Source organism: Ammospiza nelsoni, chromosome 3 (assembly GCF_027579445.1).
Source record: "Ammospiza nelsoni isolate bAmmNel1 chromosome 3, bAmmNel1.pri, whole genome shotgun sequence".
NCBI classification, from domain to species: domain Eukaryota; kingdom Metazoa; phylum Chordata; class Aves; order Passeriformes; family Passerellidae; genus Ammospiza; species Ammospiza nelsoni.
The window spans coordinates 93,293,650-93,314,565 of NC_080635.1; the positions used below are offsets into that span (position 1 = coordinate 93,293,650).

At 39.2% G+C, this 20,916-nt stretch overlaps 1 protein-coding gene across 1 annotated transcript in view; it reads right to left on the reverse strand.

Moving 5' to 3' along the window:
- Positions 1–8,647: 8,647 nt before the first annotated feature.
- Positions 8,648–20,916, reverse strand: part of BCKDHB (branched chain keto acid dehydrogenase E1 subunit beta) — a 109,596-nt gene continuing 97,327 nt past the window's right edge. The window contains exons 10-11 of the mRNA XM_059468572.1: positions 14,302–14,454; positions 8,648–8,986 (exon numbers count right to left, since the gene is read on the reverse strand). Coding sequence (XP_059324555.1) covers positions 14,314–14,454 — 141 coding nt within the window. The 3' untranslated portion in view covers positions 8,648–8,986; positions 14,302–14,313. The remainder of the gene's footprint in view (positions 8,987–14,301; positions 14,455–20,916) is intronic.

Here is a 20,916-nt window from a genome sequence, read left to right on the forward strand (position 1 = left end):
ACCGTGACTGGCACTTGGCAGCAGGATAATTATAATCTGGGCTCTGCAAGTGTGGGTTAGCTCTCACTGAAATAAACTCCTCAAATCTAGGATGAATATCAACATTGTAGGCACAAGGGGCAAGGCAGTAAATTGTAGTACGATGAAATACCTACATTTAATTATGCAAAATTATATAGAATTTTAGAGTTTTCCTGATGCATGCTATTTAAAGCTATGCCTAAGCGCACTTCCTTGTCTGAATAAAGCAGCTTTTCTTGCAAGATGTGGGCTTACTTTGTAGTTTACAATTTATAATCTTCACCACATTTTGCCACTTTCTTATTTCTTAACTGAGATGTTTCTGAACATCTTATTTCAAATAATAGAACACAGCTCAAGTGCTGCACTATATACAGCCTCTTAAAAACTCATGAACAGGGTTCTGTTGATTTTTTTTCCTCCAAGATACTGATACTTGAGTATGCTCTTCACTGAAGTGTGTAACACATGCATGCACAGACAATAGTCATTGCTCCACCAGCCTAAAATTCAAGCACTTGTACACCAGATGGATGGTGCCAACCCCTCTGATTTTCCTTGCAAATAATTTTTGATCAAACCAACCAGGAGCATTTCAATAGCCCCGGACCTGCCCAACTGAGCTCATTCTTAGTCTCCAAGGTGGAGCCCTGCTTTGGGACACTGCCTTGGGAGCTCTGTGCTGCACTCTCATCATGGTGGGGCTTGCAAATTACAAAGTAGGGAGCATCCATCTCAAGGCAGAGGGACACCTAAATCATTTCCAGTGTGGGCAGAGGAAATGACTGGCTGGTGAAGCTGAAAGGGTTGCCACCCACACAGTTCAGTGGCCCTGGAAATAAAAGAGGGTTTTATGTGCAAATAAGAGCCTGGAATATTCCTGCCTGACTGGCTTGGCATGCAGGATTCTGCAGAGAGTGAGCTTACAGCTGCAGGCCAGTAAGGATGCACAGGATGTCAACAGAGAGACAGAAATTTTGTTCAGCCTCAGTGAGCACAACATTTAGCTGGTGATGGTGACCCAGACCTGAACCATTTATTCACATGCAGAGACACATGGGAATATCTCTGATCTGATGTTCCTGCCACTACCCAGCCCTCAGCACCCTCCCTGAGCTGCAGGGCTGTCCTGAGGGGTGGTCAGCCCTGCACAAGCCTTGCAGCTGCACTGGCTGGTAGGGCCAGGGTCTGGTGATGACCAGCAGATCTGATGTCCTCCAGGTGTACAGGACACAGGACAGTGGAGTCATGGCTTTATTTCTCAGTGTTGTGGTTTAAGTCCAGCCAGCAACTAAGAATTGCACAGCCACTCACTCCTCCCCTCCACCTCCCCAGTGGGGAGGAGAATAGGGAAGAAAAAAGTAAAGCTTGCGGTTTGAGGTAAGAAGAGCTTAATAATTGAAATAAAATAAAACAAAACAAAGTAAAATAAAATAATAATAGTAATAGTAATATTGGAAAGGAAAGAAAGAGATGAAACCCAAGAGAAACAAGAGGCACAACACACTTGGTGACCAGCTGCTGACTGATGACCAGTCCATCCCCAAGCAGCAATCCTCCTGGCCAATGCCCCAGCTTATACACTGAGCATGGCGTTCTATGGTATGGAACATCCCTTTGCTAGTTTGGGTCAGCTGTCCTGGCCCTGCTCCCCACCAGCTTCTCATTTGTCTCCTACTGGCAGAGCATGACAAACTGGAAAATCCTTGAATTAGGGTCAGCACTACTGAGCAAAACCCAAAACATCAGGGTGTTACCAACATTATTTTTGTACTCAATTCAAAACATCACATTGTACCAGCTACTTTGTGAAGAAAATTAACTCCATCCCAGCCAAAACCAGGACATTCAGATACAGTACCAGGTCTTCATATTCCCAAGCAGTGAAGGGGAGTAATCACAGACATAATTCAGCTCATTGCACAGGACTGCAGCAACACTTACTGAGCAGATTTTTTCAGCATAGTATCAGAAGTAACGAAAGAATTAAAGAGCTTCATAAATAATAAAAGAACAAATCTCACTTGAATTTAACTATTTCCCCTGGCTGAAAAATAAGCAAATAAATCCAAAGAAGTTGCTTAATAGATAGCTCCATATTTACTACTTAGTTGAAAAATCTTAAGATTTCATCTGTGGATATGTTTCATGTATGGATATTTATGTTGCCAGGACAGTGGAAGGAAATGACTGTAACCTAAGGATTGCTTGTCCTTAAAAATAAAATGAATCAAATTCATTGGGAAAGATACTTTAAATTTCAATCTCATGGAGCCAGATTCATTCAAGAGCAGCCTCACTAATTTCAGTGTGTCTGTAGACACCACAAACATCAGTTTGCTTTTGCGGCTATGCTCCACCGAGATAATTTTAACTGCATTAATAACTTAAACATCCTCCTTCCCAAAGCATCAGGATGAATGCAGGCAGTTGCTGTGCTGCCACAAAACAGCTTTGCAAGAGCAGAGGCAGATGAAGCGAAGGGAAGTGAGCTGGTGCAGCAATGACAGAAACCCAGACAAATCTGCTCAGGGCGTCCCTTAAGCCGCAGTACTGTGGAAGCTGAGGCTCGGTTAGCGATGCTGACAGCAAAATGCTCCGTGATTTCACTGCTCGTAACACAAGATGAATCACACGTTCTTCGTTGAAAGCTAATTAGATAAAGTGTCATCTCCCAAAGGCTCAAGCTGTGCAGATGACAACAGCCAGATCACTGCCTAAGTGGGTGTTTCACAGCCTGAGCAGTGAATTGCTGTAAGTCACCAAAGCTGCCTCCACCTGGGTCAGAAGAAACTAGAAGGGATGGGGATGGGACATGGTGGCTGCACGCACCACGGTAGGGAGAGATGCACAGTCTGTGACATCCAGGCTGGCTCCCTCTCCCAAGGGACTGGGGCTGGGACTGGCAGCGGAGTGGGAAGCCTGGGAAGGTTGGAGTCACTGGTTGAGGACAGGCATGGCTATGCCCCTGCAACAAGATGCTAATGCCTTCCTCACACCTCTTCTCCCTCTCACTCTTCATCACCCAGCAGCAGCAGCAGTAGCTGCCACTGCTCTGGTACTCACTCCACGACCTCCCTGGGCCCAGCCCCCTGCCTGGGGCAGCAAAACACGCAGCAAAGTTGTGGCTTGGCTGTGGCATGGTGCCAAGCCAGGAAGGGAAGGACCAAGGAGGAGGCCAGGGCTTCAGCTCTGCTTTGTAAGGCTGTCCAACATCCACTTGCTTCAGTGGCCTCTAAGTCAACTGTAACACAGCAAATGAGGAACAATAGTTTGGTTTTATTAAAAAAAAATAGAAGTCTGACAAAAATGACTTCAAACATTTAAAAGTGTTGTAGTTGATAGAGTAACTAGGTTGTTGGCAAAATGGGAGGGGGGAAACTTTACTCAAGAGATGAGTGGGGGGACTGACAAAAATATTTGAGAGGACTAAGTTACATTTACACTAAGCTTGTCCTTAGTCCTTTTTGTTCTCCATGTATTAACATTTGAATGCCAGCCTGCTCACACTTTCCTTCCCAAGCTAAATTCTGTTTTGTGAACAAACCACAGGATCAGTAGGTTACAACAAGAGATGCCATGAAACCGTCAGAGCAGCACTTGAACAAGGCTGCACTTTGTTCCTCCACTGCCTCACCACTCTCTTGAGAGGCATCTTTGAAAATTCCTGAGGCCAAAACAATTTATTATGTGACACACACATCTCAATCATCTTATGCTTAGACTTGAGGCACTACCCTGTAGCAGGCTGGATAGTAGAGAAAAGCACACAGCACCATGTTACTGCCACAGGTCCTGCTTAGGGCACCTTGTCTGCACCTCCTGCACAAACCATCCAAAAATTTTTAACATATCTGTGTTTGCCCCTTCTTGCAAACCCCTAGACTAGCAAACAAGTGTGAGACAGCCGAGCTGCATGTGGAACACTGTGCACTGCAAATGCAGGCAGGCTTGGAGTCACACAGTGCCTGTCAGGTCCCAGGTCATCACTGAAACACAATCTCTAATATCTCCCCTGTGCAGCTGCCACTGAGACCTGCCTGGATGCGCTGCTCCAGCCGTGCCAGAGCCCGTTCCTGGCTCACTGACCTGAGCGGTGCCGCTGTCGCAGCTCCCACAGGGCAGGGCTCTGCACCCTCTGCTGCCCCCGCCAAACCAGAGGTACCTGGGGTCCCACAGGCACAGCTCGGCACAGCCACAGCTCGGCACAGCCACAGCGCCCTTCGCCGGCCATAGCCTCGGCAGGGCTGCCTGGAGCCCCCAGCACGGCTGAGACTGGCAGGGCAGCAGAGGGGAAGGGGCTGCATCAGCTGAGACTGCAGGCCAGCAGAGGGGAAGGGGCTACATCAGCTTTAGCATCCACAAAGTCCCGTCTGCAGCCCGGGTCAGTCTCAGAACTGCCAGAGACTACTCACACCTGGAACCAACAGCGGCTCAGGCAGGGCAGAGCTCACCAATGCTGCAAGAGAGCAACCACAGGCAAGTCAAACAATTTCTCTTTTCAGCAAGTACTCAGCTGCAAGCAGAGTGCAAGTAAACAGGGATGATTTAATTACCATATAAAAGTAATTAATTACACACAGGAATCAACAGGGATGCCTTATGAGACACTGGTGGCACATTACTATCAGCTGTAGAACAGTTAGCCACAGACCTACATGAGCAAGACCAGACACTAGTTTCTGCTCTTAGAGTAGCAGAATTATTTTGGCAGACAAAAAATAGGGTTTAAAAACCTCACCAAAGACCATAAAGCAATTTCAAAGCAAGTAATATAAAACCAAGGCTGGGGTTGCTTCAGTAGTGCCCTTGAAATATGAAAATAGGCAGCTGATCAAATTAATTGGTATTGCTCATCAGGAGGTTTAGTTCTTTCTGTTAGAGGGCTAGGGATGACTTACATGACCTGAAGTATGGATTAGGCCAATGCTGCTTGTAGCAGCTGGACTGAAGGACAGATCATCCTCCCCCAGCTTCTTACACCACTTAGTCCATGGCCCCAGCATCCTCAAAACACTTCATGTGCCTCCTCTCCATTCTATCCCTTCTGCCAAAAGCATAGAATGAGAAATTTTGTCTGAAGTTAAGAATCTAATGCCTACCTTTGGGCTGTGATCCCATGGCAGCCACAGCCACTGGGGAATTGTTGCCCAGACATTTAGCAATGATGCCCCAGATGACTTTGAGCATGGTGAAAGATGTACCTTGAGTACAGCAGGTGTGACCAAGCACTGATGGGAGACTTGAACCTTTCCAGACAAGCAGCTGAGGGCCAGGCAGGACACCTTACAGCACCTAATGTGGCACCATGCAGAGACCAGTCAATGGAGTCAGTTCAGCCTGCAGAATGAGTCAAGATTACCTTAAAGGAACTTAGTACCAGCTCAACTGCTCTGCTCAGTCATACACACCTAAATCCAGACACATTTAGGTGGCTTAATCCTGAGTTGAATCCCACACAGAGCCTACAGAAAGCAAGGGGACTCATCTCCCATTAACTCACTCCTGTTGCTCATGGTTTTACTGAAATAGAACTAGGTCCTTTCCCCGTTACCTTCAGATAATCATCAGAAACCTTGTGACATATGGCAACCAACTCCAGCCAGGTAACAGTTCCAAGGCTGGGGTTTTGCTCTAAATTATTCTCCTTGGGGAACCAACAGGCCAGTGCAGCATCAGCCCATCACCTAGGAGATGATACTTTCTTTCACACACAACATCATGTATCCCACCTTACATACATACTGAGGATTTGCCCAATTTACCTGGAAAATCAAGGAATAGACCAATCTCATTGCTGGCATTTTATGCAAGCTCACAGAAAAACAGTCAGACATCAGCTATCCAAAGTTCTAGAAAACAAAGGGCTCCATTTAGATGCCTGAATGCCAGCATCTATGCTATTTGAGATGCCCTGAGGCACCCAAGATACACAGGGGGTTGGCAGATACCACATAGGACCTATGGAAGCAGCAGCTGGAGACATGGAGACCATGCAGGATACCCCAGGGTGCCTCAAATGGTACTTGATGCCAAAGCACAAGCAACTGAACTAAGTTCTAAAAATCATGTTTCATTCTGAAGTCAGCTGTAGCCCTCCCATATCTAATCAATGTGTATCTTGCAGAGCAGCTAAGCTGAAAAAGAGCTACAAAAGAATTGCATCCTTATTTCAGGTCTGCTGAAATCTGGCAGAGCTTACAGACTGTGTCAGCTTATTTTGTTATGAACATATAATGCTCACTGAACCCCATGAGCTGCTGTGATAACAATCTCTGCCAGCTTGCTGAATGGATTCCTTTCAGTTGCTGCCTCTGAAGTTATGTGGCTAGAACAGAGCTTCTGTAGTATACCAGTGTACCAGGAACACCGGGTTTTAGCTAAGGGAGCAAGAAATCTGTCTGGAAAGATTAATGGGCTCAGAATTGATTATCAGACTGTAGGAGCAGAAGGTCATTGTGTCAAGGCTCCTGGCTACTGCAGTGAGAATGTACTACTGGCTAATCCTCTTACAAACACATGCACTTCCACGAGGAAGAATACCTCTAATGATTTAAGTCCAATTTTTATATAATCAGCGCACTGTTTATTACTGTGAGGTTGTTATGGCACTACAATCTTAAGTGAGCTAGATGACAGAAGAGGATACAAGTCTTTCATCTCCAGTTAATAAATCTGGGGTCCCAGGAGGGCTGTGTAGGTCTTTCATAGAATAATAGAATAACTTAGGCTGGAAAAGACCTCTAAGATCATCCCAGTTCAATCATTAACCTGGCACAACCAAGTCCACCACTAAACCATACTCCTAATATCAAAGCTACATACCTTTTAAAAACCTCCAGGCATGGTGACTCCCCTATTTCCCTGCAGCTCTTCCAATATTTGAAAACCCTTTCAGTGAAGATCTCAGGACCCAGCAATTAACTTTGTACCATAAGTATTTACAAAAATTGGTGTTAAATGAGCATGATTAGGTAGATTACCAATTTTCTGGACTATTAGCAAGGAGTAGTGACATGATTTTTCCTTTAGGAGTTACTTAGTGTGAAACAATCATTGCCCAGGTTAAATCTGAGAATAAAATTAGGAGACCTAACTGGTTAAAACCCAGAAAATATGACTTGTCTTTGGATTTTATTATTAGGAAACTTAATAAGAAACAGTTATTTGTATGTACCAGCATACACCTTCCCATCCAGTTTAGTACTGTAAGTCATTTTTCCGTAGCACGCACTTAAACAGCCTCCATCCTTGAGCACGGGTTATGTGAGTGAATACTGCCATCTAGGCAGGCTTTTGGAGGCAGCACCTCCTAAAGAACACTAATCCATGTTTGTCAGGGAAAAATATTCTATTACCCCAAACAGAGGAGAAAGGAACAATTTTTATACTATTAAAACCAACACAACACCAGTCACCGAAAACACAAAACCTGCCCCTAAATTGGATTGTAGCAGTCCACATTAAGAGCAAATATTTTCTACACCTTTATTAAGAAATATATTATTTCAAATATCAATACAGGAAACTTGAATTTAAGCTTTGCACTACATTAGAAATCACTTTTTTCTGTGAAAACTGTAAATACAAAGTATATTTTGTTAAGGCTATTAATTACCAAAGTACATTTTACTAAGGCAGTACTATAATTGCATCTATTTTATATGCTTTGAAATACAGTAACAGTACATTTTTAGGAGACAGTTACTAAAATATCTATTAATTTTTTACAAAGACAGAAATAATTTTTAAAACGATTTTTCTTCATATGACCAAAATAGCTTCCATCCAGCACAAAAAAATATAAAGTATGTAATGCACCTATCTTACTTCAGACAATAAACAAGTTCTATACATGGCATTTACAGGAGACTTACACAATTTGACAACAATCTCATTTTGACTGGATACATTAAGAACTAGCTTCATTATCAAGTGTGAAATTCTTTAGGGAGTGTACAAACTGTGAAGACAGAATCTTACACAAAATGGTAAGACCTGAAAAGATAACAGTTTAGCACTTCCCATAGATCCACTGATACTGAATGTGAAATTATCCCCCTCAAGTTCCTCCCTGGTGTGTTTTACCTGTCTCCTTGAGGATTGTCCTGAGCAGGTTTGTGTACAAAGGTATTCTTCTTTCTCTGAGAAAGACCCTCCTGAACAATCACAGAAATGTGATTATCTGGCTACAGCCCTCCATCTCCTCAACCCCCCCCAGTTCTTCCCCTATTCAGTAAGAAGCAATGCAGCATGAGATTGATTTGTACAGAGACCAAAGCAGGCAAAAAGAAGAGGAATTGTTTTTTGCCTAGCTGCTTAATAGCAAACACATTCCAATTCTAGAAGGAAGGATATTGCAGCAAAGATGTACCAATTAAGCCTCTCCCTCACAGCAACAAGGCAAAGAAAGCTCTCCTCCCCTCTCAAGAAAAATGCAGAAAGGGAAATCAAGTATTAGGGACTATTTTGCATGAAGCCACTCAAGTAAAACACTGATGCCACCAGCTAAAGCAGGTCTCTATCACACAAGTTGGTCTGGCTGTGTAAGGTTTATTGTGTTGAAAACAGTCACATTCAAATAACTTCTTTGGGTTCTTCCAAAACAATAGCAAAACGAAGAGACTACATGAGCATAACATGTTTTATTGAATAAAATTCTGCTTCTAATATTTACACAGTGAAGTCTAGATGTAGCCTAGTGAAGCACGGCAATGTGCAATTTTCATTCAACATCTGGAATATCTCTGAATACATCTGAAAGTACTTACTGTAACAATCACCTGCCCATCACTGATTTCATAATAAGGAAAATTTGAACTTGCTGAAGAATAGCCAAGATGAACATTTAGGATAGCTGAGTTAAAAGAAAAGTCTGCTATGTAAATTCCAAACCCAAAAGATCTGATTAAATGTCAAGAGTTTTGAAGGCAGCTTCTGTATTTCCCTGTTGTTCTTCTCCTCTCTGCAGAAAAAGATGACAAAATAAATTATAAATGTGAAGACTGAAACTAATATCTGCACATTAAACAGACAGCTCACTCCAGGGTAATCTTAGTTTTTAAATTCATAATGTCCTAACTTCAAGGTGTATGAATTAAAACAAATTACTATCAATTACTTACTGATTTTGTATTAAATACTATTTCATGTCTGCCTGGGTAGACCCACAGAAATTAGAAATGCTGCAAATGATACCTAGATTCAGCACAGCACACCACTAATTATTGCCATTTACTCAAAGAAATATAAGATGAACTACCTTCCCTCCTACTCTAGAATGTTCAGCATTAAATGTTTTGTATTTTTTCTACTAGATATAGTCTCATTCTACTATTACAGAGAAGAGGGGTCTGGTAAAGAAACTATAGGCAACACCTTTCCTGTTTACAGGGATTTTTTTAAGATAATTTCATTATTGATCTTGCTTGAGTTCTCAGCAATGTCTGAATGCAAGTATAGATTTGCAGCAGCCATACTAACAGTCTAACTCATAGCTCTAGTAGAGTGGTATCTTATATGTGGACTACTCACTTGTAAGAAAGACATGATTCACTGACCACCTGTATGATTTTTGTCATCCAGAAGGAAAGGATTATAAACCAGGAATGTTGTGTCCTACTCAAGTTTCTGGAGGTTGTTTATTCTAGTGGGTTACAGATAGCTCTTATTAAGCAGGCAGTCTTGTCTGCCACATTTTTGATTTATGTATTGAAAGAAACAGGTTGTTAGTCCCAGGTTAAAAAGATCTTGCACAGTCTCTCATATCTTATTTACCAAACAGGGAGAGGAAGTACAGTTGTCCTGTCCTCAAGCTAACCTGTATGAAGTCCTGCCAAACAGCCAGGAGTGCAAGGAAGACACAATTACTAACTAAAGTACCTTCCAGGTCCCTTCCTGTTTCCCAGCACAACCAATTTCAACTGCATGCTTGGAAGGAAAAATAAATTTAAACCAGTCCCATAAGATCCCCTAACATCACCTAACCTTTAAGCACCAAGATTAAATTTCTCATACAATAGTTCTGCAATGAAGTTCAGTGTGCTGCATTTTTAGAGAGTAGGTTTGTATGAGTAACAGTGGCTCTCCATGAACACACACACTCTTATGGAGGTAAAGTGAAACCTAGCTTTAAAATTCAGAATTTGACAAGAAAACAAAATATGCAAATGTGGTAGTAAAAGCTGCAAAATTAACAGAAATGCACTTAAATACTTGCCATTTCGATGCTACAGTCAGCCTTCAAGGTATTTATGAACAAGAGCATATTTCATAAATCTTGTCACTATTTTCTTTGGTTTCATGGCTATCTTCTGTTTCTTCTTTTAGGGTTTTTTCCCTCAAACAAACAGCCAGACACTGTTCCATTTACCCAGGAAATGTATATCCATCCTAATCTCACCGCATTTTTATCTTTATCTGTTTTCCAACTACAGAGAGTTATCTGGAACACAGCTGCCTATCTGGAAGCTATTTCTCATATACTTAACATAGCTAGAAATTTTAATAACTGAGGAGCTGCTGAAAGAGAGACTTTGCTCTTGCCTGTCTCGTTGGCGAGGTACACAGGACACATTAACAAACACTGTCTTTACACAGGAAATCCATCTGTACTGACAAACTCAAGATAAGCAACTACCTGTGTATGAGATGCTGTCAACATAGGCTGAACAAAACTAAATGTACATTAAGATAACATTGCTAACTTTAGAAATTATTAACCACAGTACCCAGATATTTTTACTTTTCTAGTTCTTTCTCCCCTATCCCACTGGGGGGAAATGAGAGAGGCTGTGTGGAGCTGTGTTGCCAGCTGGGGTTAAACCACAACACCAGCTTGACCATTTTTGTAACTCAAAAGCCAACCCTACACCCATCTCCACCTCAGGGAAATCCTAGCTGCCCTGCCTCTCCAACAGTAGGACATGAAGGGGCCCAACCCCTCTAACATCCAGAAGGACTGGCTGTGCTCAAATCCACACAAACTGTATAACCATTTCTTAGAACAACATATGAGATGGTTTGGAACACTTAAATCCATCATTGTACCAATGGCAAGTAACAAATGCTACCATGAGTACAAAAATAAGCAAATATAAAGCAATCCTTTAATTTCTTAGAAACATAAGTGAGCTACCTTACAGGCAAACTCAGTGGAGTTGACAGCAGAATGGAGGTCTGTTGCAACTGCTGTGTCAAGTATGTAAGACCAATATATAGCAGACAGAAAAATAAGGGAATACTCCCCTGAAATGTGCCTTACAACAAGGAACATTAATGTTCTCTCATAGAAAAACACAGAAAAACTTTGAGCAGCTCATTCTGTGACACTAACATGTAGTCACACCAACCAAAATATATGGTGCTATGGGCCTCAACATCTGGGTGTTTTGTTAGACAAAGCAGAAAGCAGAGTTTTCTGTGTCTTGACACTGTTTTTCAGACAACCTCTAATAAACCTGCTCCTTAACATGCTAAGTCCAGGCAAATTTTTTAGACCAGGGTTAGTGTGGATTTCCAGTGTCGAAATTGGGCTGTGCGCAAATTCAATGCAATCTCAGAACCCATTTTTCCCTCACTTTACCATCCTACAGAGGAACAGGGGGTTAACTAAGTCTCTGAACAAACAAATGCCCTCAGTTTGTCCCCCTTTTTTATAGAGGACCAAAGGTTTGGTCCTTTGGTTTCCTCTGAAAAGGAACAAATCAGAGGCTATCTAGCATGAGCCAGTAACTTGCCTCGAGGAACAGATACAACCAAACCATTCTCCTTATGTAAGATACCCTGACTTTGCTACAGAGGTGCCAAACAAAAGAGGAAATAAATCTTTAGTGGGGTTACTTCAACCCAGAACAAAGGCAAGGACAACTGTTATAAAAAGAAGAGCACTGATTACATATTCTACAAAAAATATGACAGGTCCGAAAACAGCTTTACTTTTAATTCCAAGGAAATGAGATGCACTAAGAACTGCATCACCAGCTGGGCAAGGGAGGGGATTGTCCTGCTCTGCTCTGCACTGGGGCAGCCTCACCTCGAGTACTGGGGGCAGTTCGGGGCACCACAATGTAAGAAAGACATTAAACTATCAGAGAGTGTCCAAGGAGGGCAACAAAGATGGGGAAGGCCTTGAGGGGAATCTGTGTGAGGAGTGGCTGAGTGTTCAGCCTGGAGGAGACTGAGGGGAGACCTCACTGCAGTTACAGCTTCCTTGTGAGGGGAAGAGGAGGGGCAGGCACTGATCTCTTCACTCTCATTATAAGGCAGGACTAAAGGAAACAGCATGAAGCTGAGTCAGGGAAGGTTTAGGTTGGATATCAGGAAAAGGTTCTTCACCCAGAGGGTGACTGGGCATTGGAACAGGAAACTTAGAGAAGCGATCATAGCACCAACATGAAAGAGTTTAAGAAGCATTTGGGACAACAATCTTAGGTACATGATGGGACTCTTGGGATGTCTTCCCCAGGGCCAGGAGTTGGACCCAATGATCCTGATGGTTCCCTTCCAATTCAGCATATTCTGTGATTCTATGAAATGCTCTGGTATGTCAGTAATAAGCCATTTTTATGTATGAAAAAGTAGAACTACATTATTTTTTGCAGAAACTGCATCACTGGTAGCAATCCCATTTCTCATACACAAACTCTGCTTTTGAAGGAAACAAACAGAGCAGAAACAAAAACATCTCCTGAAAGCAACTCTGGGAGTTGGAGATGAGGGTTTGAATCCTTTCTTCCTGAGACAGGGTGGTGGGGTAACTCTAAGAAGGAGTTTAGTCTTCAATCTTTGACTTACAAGACCAATGTTTTTATAAACTATTAGAGTTAATTAGAGTTTGAGTATTTTATTTTCTAGGGCGGCTGCAAGGGGGAATAAAACTAGGATGATTGTGAAGTAAGTGAATGAGGCTTGTTGGCCAATGATGATGAATGGGTGTTCTACTGGTTGGCTGCCTACTCAGGTTAGAATGAGGATGTTAGCAACTAGAGTTCAGAATAAGATTTTTGATAGAGGGTGGAAAGTTATTGATCGCAGTTTTGATGTGTGTAGTAATGGAGTGAGGAACAGGACGAGGATTGAGGCGGCTAAGGCTAGTACACCTCCTAGTTTGTTTGGGATGGATCGGAGAATGGCATAGACGAATAGGAAGTATCATTCTGATTTGATGTGGGGAGGGGTTTAACATTATGGTATTGGTAACCTTCTATCCATGCCTCTAAATTTACTTCACAGTTTCATGTAGAGGTAAAACAGACAGAAGATGGCACCCGTCATTTAGGGCCCACCTTGGCCCTCCTGTCTTGGGTGTCAACAGCTAAAAATTCCTTGCATGTCCATTATAGTTTCTGTTGTTTTCTTCTTCTCATTTCTCATGGACAAGATCCATCAAGACTGTATCTCAAAAACCAGGTTACTTTGTTCAGTTAAAGGAAACACAGAATACATTTTGTTAACACATTTTCTAAACTGTTAAACTTTGATCATTATACACCAGAAGTTCCCCCACAGCACAATTCTAAATCCTCATCAGCCCACTCCACAGTCAAATGTTACTTAGTATAATATTATAATGAAACACAAGATGTTACAGACTGCGAGTAACAGACACAGGAATATGTATTATTTCACACTCTTTGTACTCTGTAAACAGAAATCTTCAAGCATGATTAAATTACATTGAAGACCGTAAAGAAAAATAATTTTTTAATAAATATTAAACAATAGTACTTCAACAGAACTGTAAGACACTACAGATGCTTCACATTATTTCCAGTGGTTTATGTGTGTTTACAACACAGAGCCAATATTCAGAGTAAATTGGGTGTTATTTGTACGTTGCAGGATTACAGGCTACACTGAGGAGTGAAAAATTATAAAATTTAACACTGTGGTTTGCCTACGAAGTAACTCTTGAGTATTCTAATAGAGATTAAAATATATTCTCTGCATAAGTATTCTTTTCACCCTTTGCTTTGTACTCTTTTCACTTCTCAAGATTCAAGACACTTAATATTCAAATTGATTAAGCAAGGTAATTAATTTTAAACACTGATTTCAATGGCAGTACTCAAAAATATTCAAATGCCTTTAAGACTGAAGGCCCAAAGCTGTAAGAGGCAAATCTTATTAAAAATAACTAAATAAACGAATAAATTAAATAAATAATGTAATAATGAAAAAATTAATTAAATAAACAAGTAGTACTATAGGCCCAAACCTTACAGTAATTCTGTCAGAACCCTTGCAGGTAACCTGTCAGTACAAGCTGTTATTCCTCACCTGTACTATTGCTCAGTAGTTAATCATTCTTCTAAGAGCATCATAGCATTTCCATTTGTCTGGGATGTAGAAAGGCTCAAAGATGTGAGGGAAGGGAGTGTCATAGCCACATACTCTTGCAATAGGAGCTTCTAAATTCAAAAAGCATTCCTCCTGTTAACAAAAATACAGAATAAATGTTAGCAAGGACATTCTTTTCAGGAGTCTTGAATCACAAACTGGGGTCATATGAACTTTGCCAGACAGACAGTCCTGGAAACTCAGAAGTTCTATTTATATCACAGAATAAGTAGCCATAACCAGAATAGTCTTCCTCTTGCACAAAGGTCCTAATTAAAAATGCAAATCATATTAATGTTATTTTCATTCTCTGCATGTGTGCTGCATTAAGTCATAGCCAGATTATATTTAGTACATCTGCTATACATTCAGACAACTCCTGCCAAGAAACAAATATTTTAGGAGCAAAGGAGTAAGAGTCTCTTTCCTGTGCCACTTTTAAACATATAGAAAAATTATATAATCTAAGAGTGCATATTATTTGTTGGATAAAGGAACACCATATTCAAAATTCTTTCAACTTTTAGATTATTAAGGCTCTGTCTAAGCATTAAGCAGTAAGGAAAAGTAAGTGGATTTGCATATCTCCAACCTTTCAGTCAAATCCATGCTCTACTCAACCCTCCACAATTTGTGTTCTACTTGGAGATCAGATTTGATAATGATTCATAATGTTTCATTACTTGACCTAGAACAGCACAAAATATTACAAACACCACATTAATTTGAAAGTAACCTGTAAATATGTAACATTATCAGCCTTAACAACCAAATAAATAGTGGGGTTTCCATCTTCTCATTCTCAAGTGCCAGAATGATGGCATGGACCACAAATACCTGCAAGAAGTGGATGTAGAAATAACTTAGCCAGACCAAACTGATGTTGATGCTAATTTTCAGCTCCCTTTTCTCCCCGTATCTTTAGTATAGGTATTTGCTTTCCAAAGCAGACAAATGAAGTGATAAAACATGTCTCCTCCTGGTCTCTCCTTTATGGCGTGCAGCAACTGAGAAATCCTGGCCAACTTCCCCTGTACTTGGCTCAGCAAAATGGAAGATGAAGTATTATCTACTGGTCCTTTACCGCCAGGCCCACAGGGAAAACAGTTTAAAAGGTTTTCTACAAATGCTTGAACGAAAAGTTAAAATGCTTTTCTACAAACGAGTGCCAAGTATTTTCTCAGACTGATGAACTGTTTTGAACGCACGTTGCCTTGCAGTCCATGGCAGCCTAATTCCACTTACTGTGCTTTCTATACATCACTGTTTGGCAGTATAGAAGGTACTGGTAACACACTGAGATCTCAACCTTTCACTCCAGCATTGTCAGATGGGTTTTTCTGGACAACGAACCAAAGTAAAAAGTCCAAGAAGTCATGTGATTGCACACAGTATCAATTACACTTCATAGTGCATTAATTCACCTAGAAAACTTCACACTCTGAGTAGGTCTGAGGTAAAAGATAAAGACAAACAATATAAATATTTTTGAGCTCCATTTCTAGGCAGTCTTTTCTTTGCAAAGCAAAAGATTCACATCAACACAAAACCCTGGAAAGCAGAGTGTAGTAAGTCCTTTATCTGTCCATGAGATAGATCATGATGTCCTACTCTGACCTGCTGGCAAGGGTAATTTTGATACTAAACAGACCTTGATTCCCATGTTGTAACTGACCAGTAAGACAAGACAATAGATTTTGGACCATGCCAAAACTGACTGCCCAATCCACCTGGCAGTTGCATTACACCAAAACATGCAAGTATATTCCAGACCTGCAGGCTCCCAGCCCTGCAGTGCTGTTTTCAAGTGCCCAACACAGACCACTATCTAGAAGACAGACTGTTTAAACAAACTGATATCTCCCCAGGAAAGATATTAGGAAAAAACTTTAAAGTTAAGTGGTTTTGGAAGTAAAGTAGTAGGCATGGGATTTCTGGTTCAGTGTAAAATGTTTAGTTTTGAAAACCTGTATGAAAAAATACTCTATTAGCACAATATCCATAACCTCCAAAATTCAATTAAAGTAAAAAATTATTATTTTGTAAGAAAAGTGTTTATGAAACCAACAGCTATAGTTATTAGTTCAATCTATTGAAATTTTTTTAATGTAAAAAAATCCAACAAAACATTAAATTGCTGTTCTTGCCCTGCTTCCTAACTGCAGAAGCCAAATTCTGGCCTCAGTTATTCAATATGACTTTTGCCAATTTTCCTTCATTTGCTTGATTTTCACTGAAAGCTTTCTGGAAAATATATTATTATATTAAGATATAAAGGCATATAATTGGTCACATAATTCTATTTGAACATTCGCTGCTTAATACACTCTCATTAAGACTTTTCAAAACATCTTAAGAGCACAGGTCACAATAAAAATGTGTTCTTGAAATTCACAGCAATCAGTCAAATGTATCACACATGCAACACTTTAAAACAATCACATGCCTTGATTTTTTAGAATAGGACCTAAAACCAAGGACTTGCTGGATGTTACATAATTGTATGTGAAATGGATCCTCCAGTATGTGGTACACTCAATCTATTTCCCCAGATTACAATGTCTCAGTATGCTAATATAGAAAATTTTATCCACGTTTCTTTTAGCTTTATTTAAAAGCATATTTTACTTTTATCAGAGATACAGGTACTCATTGCTAAATCAGGGTTCTAAGTTAAAAACTTTTAAAAATCTTGGAATGAGAACTGCAGACATTTACAGAGATATATACTTGTACAAAAAGGATAAAATAAAAAATCAAGTCCATTACTGGGCATTGGTGAAAGAAAACATTACTCATCCATCTGCAATGTATGAAAAAATAAAGCAATCTCATCTGCTGTTTGGAGGAAGTGCTTTCAGGCACCTAGGCAAGAAGAAGATAGTTAAAAGAGGGGTTTTTTTGCTCCAGCCTGTCCTTCCTCTGAAGGGAATCTCTACAATTCTACAGTCACAGTAAAAAGATCTTCAAATGCAAACACTTTGGTAAGTAAGTACTGGTAAATGAGACTATTTAATGCATAGCTAGCAAATCAGGCAAATTCAAACTTGGTCTTTCCCCCATTACAATCCTAATTTCTTTTTTTCTATATTTTGGATCTATTTCATTTACCCCTGTAGCTGGCATGGATTAAAATCCATCAATAGGATTTTTTAAATTATTTTTAATTTCTGTTGTGTGTAGAATACTTCCTAAGTGAGAAAGCTTTCCTTTAAAAATAAATTACTTCTGCAATATATTATGTCCTCAGAGTCTCTCCCACACTATTATTATTTTGCAATACTACAAGTACCCCAAAAACAGCTACTCAGAATTAACAGCTACTAGAATTCCAGAAGGTATCTACATGAGACCACTGATTTTACAACTCCTTCTTGAGTACAGGAATTTACTTTATGAAGGATGATAAACAAAAAGTTTATATAAAAGGCTAATATGAATAGCATGAGTTAGATGGAACTCTTGATGTTTATTGTGGTATTATAGCTATTATAATAAAAAGAAGACTAAACATAAAGTCCATTACACAAGGCAAACTGTAGGAACATTCTTCATGCAGGAATACTCATTTTTTGGCTGACAATTACAACAAAATTTAGACTCAGAAATTCATTTCCAAATGAATTGCAGGATGCAAAGCTTTAATTAAATTGTGGTCAGTACTGTCAATTAGAACTCTGAATTTTGCTATCTCATCTATAGATTATAAAATTTTAAATCCACGCATTTAATTATAGAACTTTTCAGAGGGAGAACTTACTGCATCAGAGTTTCAGTTTCTGTTCTGGATTTTTATTCAGATTTATTTATGCTGTTGCCATGAACTCAAGTGTGGGGCTTAAACAGTTAAGAAAATTTATTTCAGACCACTTTTTTTGTGATTGTTACATCTATATTATCAATTACTTCCACATACAGATTTTCAACAGTAAATTACCTATTATTTAAAAAATAAGATTAAACCTATTATAGGTTAATAATGAACACGGAAATCTCATTTATAATAAAATCTGTTCTTTAACTCATAACTTATATTTTCAAAAGAAGCTTTCCAAAGACATTTTCAACCAAGTCCCATTTTATAAAATGTGGATTTCATGCAATAAAGCTGACACTAAATAAAGACTAAACGTCTTTTTCCTTGGTTTCTGCTTAAAAATGTCTTATTTTAAAAATCTACTTTTTATAACAGAAAAGTCAAATGTCTTCAGTTTTCATATGTTTCTCAGTTGCAGTACAATACCTTCCTTTGCAGCTGCAAGCACCAAATGCTACACATTTTAAACACAATTTGCTTTGATAACAAATATATGTCACATTCCTATGAACAGTCACTTCTAAGAGCTACGTAAGTACTATACAATGCACCCACGATATATTCTCAATTTGAGATATGAGTAGAGAGAGTGATCTATACATTCTTTCTTCAGAGGAACTTTTTTTTCCAACAGCTTAGCCATTTTTGTCTTAAAGTACTTTTATAAATCTTTTCCTGATAGTTACAACCATGACACAATTTTTCCTCAGAGAACTCCGCAGATGTATGTTATAAACTTTTAACTTCTGTCAAATATTTTTCTCCTGTTCAAATCACTCTAAGACTATATAACTTAGCACAGATTAATAATGATCCATTTTATTTGTTACCAATTCTTTGAATATATGTAATTAATATCTTGTCAAATACATAAAAATAGTTAGTTGCTAAAATTATTTATTTTGTAATTGCCAAAAGAGATCATACTTTTACTTACAAAATACTTCAGTAATTATAAAACAAAGAAAAATTTAGGGGGAAAAAAATGTCCGTTCTGTGTAAGTAATTGCCTTGTTACCATTAAAATGTAATTAACTGCAAATATTGTCTTTGCAGTAATAAATTATATAAAAGAGTATTTATAGAATAATTCAAATTTATTCCATAAAAGATAAAGTATTATAACATAAAATGAACAATTCATACACAGGCTTGAAGATTGCTTTCAAATTTCATTTCAGACAGCTTAAAAAATGAATGGAAAAATCTTTAATTACCCAATACACAACTGGTATGGTCTATTAAATTTTCCTTATCAAGTTAACAACAGAACCACTCCAACAGACATTGACAGCAAGATCATTAACTTGAAGCTGTTGGCTGAGTTGTCTTGGTGGCAGAACTGCACAAAGAAATCGGCACTGCATGCCCAAGGTATTTACAATACCAAACAAAAAAAAAGGAAAACCCACAAACTAAACAAACCCAAAACTTTATTTATGTCAAATAATTATCTTTTCAACAAGGAGGAAAATGAATAAAAAGTAATTTTTATTTCTTCACAACCTAATCGTATGTTTTATGGAAAAAGTCAAAGACTTTCTATGAAAATACTATACCACTTAAATTGATTCTGGTAGAATCTAGGACTAGAATTGAAATATATTCAACTCAGAAGAACACACAGAGAGGAATTAAGGTCTTCCTGGTAAATGTATAATTTGCATTGTTTGGGGTATGAGGTGCAGCAGCCAGTACAATTCTTCTCCACAAAATAAAGGGCACAAGACAGATACACTCCAGAGGATGTGGAATGACTTGCAGATTATGGAATATGCTACTTTAATTTAACCATAAGAATGTATTCTGGCAAGTCAAGTTTTTGATAATTAATTGCAATTCGCTAAATGATCACTTCCCATCTTTTTGCTACAAATACTAGAAATACTATCTTTTTCCAAGGCAATTATGTTATGTATTATGTATGCAGAATATGACAAAATTATTCAAACAGAAGTTGTTCCTCTATATAGCAGCAAACCACCTTACAGCAAAGTTACTACAAATTCTGTTATTCTATAGGATATTCCAAGTTTTCTGTGCACTTTTTAAGTGGCAGTTACAAATATTTGCAGCAGGACCCACATATTTTCTAAAAGCATGCCCAAAGCGCCAGAGCTAGAATGATTCCCCAGGCCCATGAGTATCTGAACATTCTTGCCTTTTTTAGCTACTTGGCATTACTAACTGATCTGTTCAGTAAATGATCCTGCAAACTGCTACACGTACAATAACATGGCTGGATAATCCAAGGGAAATCAACAGAGCTGAAGGGCCTGCACAAAATTATTCTTACGTGAAATTGTTTGCAGATCACAGGTCATTTTTCTGCATGAATGAGCAGCTGTTCTGTACAACAAACGTTTGTTAAGATTTGCAGTAAAGATTAACCTACTTCTAATTACTTCCTACCTTTTAATAACAAAGCTAGAAATATGCTACCAATGTAATCAAACTTTATACTTTTCAATCATCATTTATCACCTACCATTCTAATAACTTATTTAAGTATTTTGTGAAAACATCTTCTGGTTAAGCTCAGCATGCCAAAAGTGACTGGAAGGATTTGCTGCTAAGAGTTTTAATACTCAGCGAGTGGTATTTTTATTTTTACAGCTGTTGAGGCAGCTGAGAGATTCTTGCAAAGACAGCCTTGTCAGTCTACGTATCTGGCACAGTAAAATTCTCGTAGAAGTATTTCGCTCAACACACACTAATGAACTTCAAAGGAAATGCAA